The 8,284-nt window shown below is 32.2% G+C and overlaps 1 protein-coding gene across 2 annotated transcripts in view; it reads right to left on the bottom strand.

Annotated features, from left to right (window-relative positions):
- Nucleotides 1-8,284, bottom strand: part of LOC107882715 — a 15,069-nt gene that overhangs the window by 3,212 nt on the left and 3,573 nt on the right. For both annotated transcript variants that reach the window (XM_029488838.1, XM_029488837.1), the window contains exons 4-6: nt 7,125-7,211; nt 5,370-5,417; nt 98-136 (exon numbers count right to left, since the gene is read on the bottom strand). In XM_029488838.1, the coding sequence (XP_029344698.1) occupies nt 98-136; nt 5,370-5,417; nt 7,125-7,211 (174 nt within the window). The remainder of the gene's footprint in view (nt 1-97; nt 137-5,369; nt 5,418-7,124; nt 7,212-8,284) is intronic.

Raw genomic sequence — 8,284 nt, 5'->3', positions numbered from 1 at the left:
TATTTTGAGATTTCAATTATATATTTCAACTTGTAACTATATTACAATATTAAAATAGAACATTTAAGATTTATTTATATTTGTTTATACTACTCACTGAGGTCAGAACAAAATTCTTTTGGTGTTTTTAATCTGCCTGTAAACCAAGTAAAAAAGAAGTACCTAGGTTGTTCACAAGTGTTGCATTTTATTTGTTACAGTATAAACAGAAACAAAAGAGTGTATTTTTTTTTAACTGATGTGAATATGTCATTGAACGATATTTTATCTATGGTGTTGTTAGGTAAATGTTTAATAGCTAGAGAGGCTGCTTCATTCTTTAAAATCGATATTTTTCTGAGTGTCAATTAGTTCGGATTGGGTTATTTGGGGTTATTTCGTTTTTGGGCAACGAGTTTTAAGTGCTGTTAGGCAGCTGAGAGTATCACTTATACTCAAAATATTATTTGTTTAGCGTGCATTTTCTAATTAAAATGCTTCTAGTATTGTGTACCTAGTTTTCAGTGGTCAATATATTAATGCACTTAATGCAGGAAATTTGTATTGGATGGTCGTTTGATTGTGGACAACTGAAAAACCTATTCCATTTTCAGACTTCAAGGCATCTGTGCATATTTGAGTATAGTTAGTGAATAAGAATTGGATAATATTTAATATTTTAATATTATTATATTGTGGTTAATTTTGTGATTTCAGACTGTGAGAAATGTTGTTATTAGTATTAAGTTCCATATCCATAGCCGGGTTTTTCAAAAGATAATATTTTCTTTTATAGAGGTGCGTATATTAATTTGTATTGTATAATTTGAAGTAGATATCCTGTACTCTACTAAGATTTTTCGTGAAATTTTGGTTGAAATTGTCTTTAATTGTTTGTATGTGCGATAATTTAATACAAATAATTTAACTTAGCTTAGTAGCTACTAATAATTACCACTATACTTACAATACCGACATAAATATTTACTTTCTCATTTTATGTTTTTATAATGCTACCATAACAACATTGAAGTATATATTATGAATAGACTCCAAGCTAATTATGTACATTATAATCCAGCATGACGTACTTTTTATGGTCGTATCGATAATGTATTATCTATGGAGTCTTCCGCGACATTACAGTCGTACATTTTTCATGGGTCCGAGAGAAGCGGGATTAAAAGTATTTGAATATTTTTTTATTTTACACTTTCAAGCTATCCAACCATTCTGCTTGTGAGTTCCCCTATCCCATCCGTAAAATATTTCTGATTTATTTATCCCTTATATGGCCTTACTTGTTCATCCGTTTGCCTTGTAGAACAAGCCAATGAATTAGCACAAATTAGCACGGTTTTTCAATGGGACAACTCTAGCTTCTGTTAATATATGTTAGTTTTTTTTTTTTTTACAAAGCTTCACATACCTTTGCGATGGATAATAAAGTATTAATACAATAATAGTATTCCTACACTTGTGCTTGCGTCTTCGTCTACTTAACTAAAGCAGTTCACATAGAATTGGTCAGCGATCTCATAACCTAGGCAATTAGGAACGCCTTAAACTGATTTTTTATATGACGCTGTGAAAGTGCAGTGATATATTGATATATTAATATTATGCTACTAATTTTGTCGGCGCAAACAATAAGTTAAAAAAATTTCACCATTTATACCAGACGGAACAACATTTATATGGTAGTACCAAAAGAGTCTTAGCTAACATTGGTAATGCATGGCACTTAACACGTTTCCGCTCACCAAATTTTAGTGGTTTATGATAGGCGGCAGCAAGTATATGAATTCGTTATTAAGTCAAGTACTAGGCGATGCAAAGCTTTAGATGAACTGAATAACCTTCTAACCCGTGCTGAAGTGTACTTTAATTCTCGTCTGATAACCACATTATCTTCAGATCCGTTCATTCCTCCCTATATTAGTCCCGGCCATTTCCTGATAGGAGACTCTTTTACAGCTCTACCTGAACCAGATTTATCAAATATATCAGTAAATCACTTAACAAGATGGTTTTGATCTTAGTCTATGATATTGTAACGGATAGTATCCGTTTACTTCAAACAAGTATAATGAACATAGGTAATCAATATAAGGGTATAGTAATAAATAGTACTGTCAGGTGTAGGTGAACGAACACAATAATATTGATAATTACCAAATTTCAAATATGCGGAAATAGCAAGGTCCACCGGGTTGAAAAACTAGTCGGGTGCAATATTTTAAGAGCCACATTAAAAATAACAAACCATGTAGGTATCTAGTGACACGATGTGGGGACTTGCTAATCATATAAGTAGATATATGTGTATATACTTAAACCGGAAAACAGGATGTGAATGTAACAGATAGTTGGCGGTTCGTGGAATCGGCATTATGATTCGGTTCACACATAGGCCACAGGATACAGATAATGAATTGACGCAATATGGATAAGTCGATGGACTGGGGGGTAGATAGGAGAGTCTAGGCCCTTATAAAAGCAGATCAGAAATGGCCTGTATTCAGACGTGCACTCACATTCTACTAACGAGCATCTTCACGCCAGTCAGTACAATAATTTGTAATCTGGACTTAAAATATTTTTCGCTGTTCAGAATTTAAATAAACATTTTAACTATCAACGAATCTACATTTATTTAACTAACCTAAAACAAATCAACAACTAAAAGGTCTTGCTACCTGCAACCGGTAATCAACGCAGTCAAGGCGATAGGCAGATTACCACAATATAAGGCATAGAGTCGATCAGTGCTTCCAGCTGTTATGGGAAAGTTGGTGTTGTTTAAGCACGAGAATTTGAACGTACGATTTTGGCCGACGGACCACTGGGTGATGCCCGAGTACAATGTTGTTTTTTAGGAGGTTTTGACTTTGTCTGTGTCACCTCTATCACCTACTATTGTAGCAGGTAGGCAACCAGATGTGCTTTCGCCTGATGGTTGGTGGGTAGGCAATTCTACGCACGACGATGACAACGATGAGGACGGGAAAGAACTATCGAAGGAGTGAGGATGATGCAGGCTAGTTATGGGGAGGGGGTCTCTGTGGCCGAATCGGTTTGGTGCAATGACCACAGAGCTCACAATAATAGGACTTATACTTAAGACTACCTTAAGTCTTGAGATGACCCACTGGACTGACGCTGTTTGCATGTGTCGACCTGGACGAAATTGTCGTGCACGTTCTGCACCAGATACAGGACTTGGTGATATCGTTAATAAAGCACCCTGGTTATTTTGCAATATATCTTCACGTTTCCGAATACGATACTGGCGTGCATGTTCTACATCTGACATAGGTCCAGGTGATGACATTAATACACCACTAACGCTATTTTGCGATTTTTTTCATTTTGTCGATTTCGGTATTGTCGTGCACGTTCTGCATCAGATACTGGACTTGGTGATAACGTTGATATAGCATCCGGGTTATTTTGTAATATATCTTCACGTTTCCAAATACGATACTGGCGTGCACGTTCTGCATCTGACATAGGTCCAGGTGACGACATTAATAAACCACTAACGCTATTTTGCGATTTTTTTTCCTTTTGTCGATTTCGGTATTGTCGTGCACGTTCTGCATCAGATACAGGCAGATGAACTTCAGCTTGAACGACTACTCGGTTACTTTGACTAGGTTTTTTCGTAATGCATGTACCAGAAGCTTCGTCAGCAATGTTGCCAATTGAATCTGTAGTTTTAAACTTTTTTTCGGTAACTTGATCTTAACACCATCTTTTAGCATGTTTGATTTAGCTAAGTTAATAAATATAAAAATAATTAATATTTTAATAATATAATAATATAATAGACTACCGGGTGAATAAATTACTATTACATCATATAAGCAGTTGCATTTTAATAGCACATTAAGCCGATATGGCTGACTAGTTAAATGTACAATATTTTTTTGTTTTAATAATTCACAAATATAATACCGATAACACATACAGAAACAGAATTTATATATAAGTAGTTAATAATATAATAATTATGTAAAATGTAATAGTACTCACACAACGTAGAACGACAAACTGCTGGGAAGAGTTGAAGGCTACTAAAATAAAACAAACCACTGGCAAGGGTTGAGGGCGTAATAGTCTATTGACCAAACTTTAAGTTAAATAAAATGACAATCTTTTTTGTTGTAATAATAATTCACAAATATAATACCGATAACATAGATAACATAGAATAACATAGATAACATAGAAACACAGAATTTAAATATTATATAAAAGTTTCACTTCAATAATAATAAGGGCGTTGGCCTCAGAATGTAAACAATAACAAAATATTTTTCTAATAGTGATAATATTATAGTACTATCTAAGGCAAAAGGCTGACAGATAATTTATATGACAAACACAAAGATATTATACATATGAAAAAATATAACAATAATACAATTATTATAATAAAAATAATAATAATCGTTTTACAATAATAACGGCATGATGAAGAGAGGATGAGTGGACGGAAGAGGAGGTAAGATATCACCGTCGCGCAGATTAACGTCCCGCGATAAGCATTAATTGCTTGGCGCGAACAGTTGTGCAGAGTGTTTAGGACAGTTACAGAAGCGTTCAAAATGACCAGAAAGTATCGGGGATCCACCTCAGTACTGTAGTACTATATTATAAAATAAATGATAGTACTGATAAAAGAGTAAAATGTCCCCGCGTTACAATGGTGAATGAGTGTTGTCATAAGCGTACAAGAAGGTAACAACGACATTATACGAACGAATCAGGTAGGCAGAATTCAGGTCTCGTATAATAATAAGGTATTCTGGTCGGTTCACAACTTTTCTCAAGAATATTGAGACTTTTCCCAGAAGAGACGTTTGACATCACTCTTATTGTTTGATTATTTTTACTACCTTGTTCACTACGCTGTTCGGCCTTTGCAATGACTTCAGCATGCTGTTTTATAATAATTACATAATTAATTATATCACTACAGTATTAGAAATGTGTGCTATGTTGTATGTACATCTTTAATAGTCTCCGTAACAGTATTAATTCATTGCTGATAGCCTTCGTAAGCGCACTGTCGCGTCGGCCGCATTTAAAAATATTGTAATATTTATTTATTTATTAGTCGTTGTGTATTTTGCGAGTCTCGTACCGTCCGATCATAATATTATATGTAAAAATATATTATTGGGTTAGGTTACAGGTTATTATACAGTCCACACCAATGAGTATTATTATTTAGAACGAATATTTTACGATAGTACAATAATTATAGGTATGTATGTATACTGCCTACGATTAGGTACTGGGAAAAATACTATGAGTTGTATACTTTTTTAGTAACTATGTAAATTAGTATTAAACTATTTGAATTAAATAGTTATACTTACTGTCTGCTGTTATATTTGCATTATACTTGAAGAATTCCTTTACGATTTCTGGAAATTATAATATTTGATTATTTTTAATTATATTTATATAACATTTATAAAATATGAACATATTGTAATATTTTGACATTATGTTCACAAAATATTATAAAGGTACCAAATAAAATATTTATTAAACATGTAAGTCATGCCATACTTTTTTTTCGAAATTATTACTATAATATAGTATTATAGTATGTATATCCTTCTTTATTTTAGATTCTTAGTTAGTTGTTTCTAACTATATTCTTTAAATCAATTTGGAATACATCTGAATCCTGATGATAACTCTGTGTAATTTTGCCATACTTATAACTAAAAAGGAGCTTAAGACACATTAAATTCCCTCAGATTTACTCCATATTAAACTCTAGCGATAGGAAGCATCATTTTGATTAAACTGCAGCTCTCGAATGATATACGTGAATTAAAAATGCCAGAAAATATTTATAATGTTGGTTAAGTAACAATCAACCAATTTATGTAGTCCATGAGGTTATGGATCGACTATTTTTGCATGTGAGTATAAAAATACTGATGGAGCAGATATTGTTAAGTAGTAGAAAGTTTTCTGTTAGAATTCACCAAGTCAAGTTAACTTAATTCATCCTACAGATGAGGCTAAAATATAATGTATTGTAATACATGTAATGTATCCATTGTAATTTAAAAGAATCAGTGTTCATCAAATTACGAAAACAATTAATTTCACAAATGTAAAATAGGTACATTGAAAAAATTGTACCTATGTAGTTCACGACAATAAAAGTTGAAAATTAAAATAAAGTAAAGTCAAAAAAAGCAAAAACATGTGTTGATACAATGGTAGAACAAATTAAATTACGTTTTTATGAGAAATAAGTGGAAATAATTAATTTAAGATAATTAGTTTAAATGACTAGCTATTTCAAAAATCGATAACGTACCCTTTCAAGCTGAAACGCGTCACCTACAGTACAGATATCCCATACAATGGCACCATACTCGAGTATTGGGCCCATTAGTGCACAAGAAAGTGCCTTAAATCTTAATAGACATTCCAGAACGGAAATCCTTGGAGTTTGGACAATCTCATTATGTACCGAAGGTTTGAAAAACTCTGAGAACACACATAATTAATGTGGGAACTCAGGTTAAGGCTATGGTTAATTTATATCCTAGGTCCATGACGCCATCATCTGCAACACGTATTTGGTGATGGTATTTGTACTTAAATGGTAAATCACCAAGTTAGAGAAAACTATTGAAGGAAGATTCCAATTAAAAGTCATAACCTAATAATTTTTAAAATTTAAGAATAAACCAAATACCCAAATACCCAAACCAATAAGCTTTTTAAATCGACTTGCAGTCTTAGGCAATCGTCAATTGTATATACACGAGCATACCGTTTAATATAATCTACGAAATAGAGTAGACGGCAATTGCACAATTAACGATGAGTAATATTCATTAATAATGAAGTTAATAAATATATATTATTCAATCTCAGAATGGAGTACCTATTATTATTAATATTACCAAATGTCATTAACATTTTTTTTTCATATTATGAGTAATTAATGACTAGGAATATTTAAAAATGTATCCATGTGTTCTTAGGTATTTATCTATTACTAATTAATTGAGCTTAAAACGATATTTTTACTTCTCTTCACAACATAATTGTACTATGTAAATAATTTAGGTACCATAATAAAAATTATAAAAACTCACCGTGCAATTCTTGCACGTTGTACTGATCTTTCGCAAATTTTTTAAATTTTTCAAAACTCGCATTGATTATTGTATCTTTCTCATCATCTGTACACTTGAATCACCGCAACAATGTATGAAATAAAAATTGATTAAACAAAATATTATTATGTACTATAGACGTAATACGGTAATGAGGTAACACCTGATATGGGCTCTAAGTGTCATACATAATAAATATAAAAAAAAGAGAAATGTACATCGATATCCGTTGTAGACTAGATCAATGCTTTATTCAGCAAGGGTACACGCTAATTATGTGCATTCGTAGGCGACACTTAGGTACCAATGATAATTTAATACCGCGGTTGGGTTAGGTTCCTATGGCAGCGTGTAGCATCGAGATGCATAAAAACTGATTTCTGTCTGGTATGGTGTTATTTAATCATCGTTAATTGGATCATCGTTCATCACACTCATAGTGATATAACGTTATTTGTGTTATTATCAAATTACCACTAGATGATCTTCAATTAGGAGACTGGGAGTACAAAGAGAGCCCATATACTCGGTCATAGGCAGGCGTGAATTTTGGAATATGAGTTATCATCTTCAATTCAGCCATCTTAATTTATATGGTTTTTTTTTTTTTTATTTTTAGAAGAAATATACAATCTATATCATAGTAGACATAATAAGTATATGTGCGATATGGAGAGAAACAATAGGGTGATACTTAAGTTTGAGGAAAGAAGCCACCCACTGATGACACTTTCGTCTTGATTTAATTAAATGCGAGTTTAGTTATATATTAGTATTTATATAATATGTTATATATTATATATTTTGTTATAACTTGTATATGATTATTTAAAGTAATAAATCTCTGCACCATTTACGTTTAAGTCGCCTTGGAGGGCTACCTGGGATTGTGAGGGAAGATAAGTTTTTAATGAGTGGATTTGAATGAGAGGATAGACAGTTATGAAATTTTTATAAAAACGTTTAACTTCGTCATGAATAATATTTAAGTTACAATCTAAATGTAGAGTATGATTTGATATATATGGAGGTGCGTTCAATAATTTCCTTAAGTCATATTTTGAAAAGCTTGAATCTTATTCAGGTTTGACTTTTAGCATTTCCCATAGCTGCATCCGTATGTCCAAATGGGTTTAATA

Source organism: Acyrthosiphon pisum, chromosome A1 (assembly GCF_005508785.2).
Source record: "Acyrthosiphon pisum isolate AL4f chromosome A1, pea_aphid_22Mar2018_4r6ur, whole genome shotgun sequence".
Taxonomy (NCBI): domain Eukaryota; kingdom Metazoa; phylum Arthropoda; class Insecta; order Hemiptera; family Aphididae; genus Acyrthosiphon; species Acyrthosiphon pisum.
This window is presented reverse-complemented; position numbering and strand designations above follow the sequence as displayed.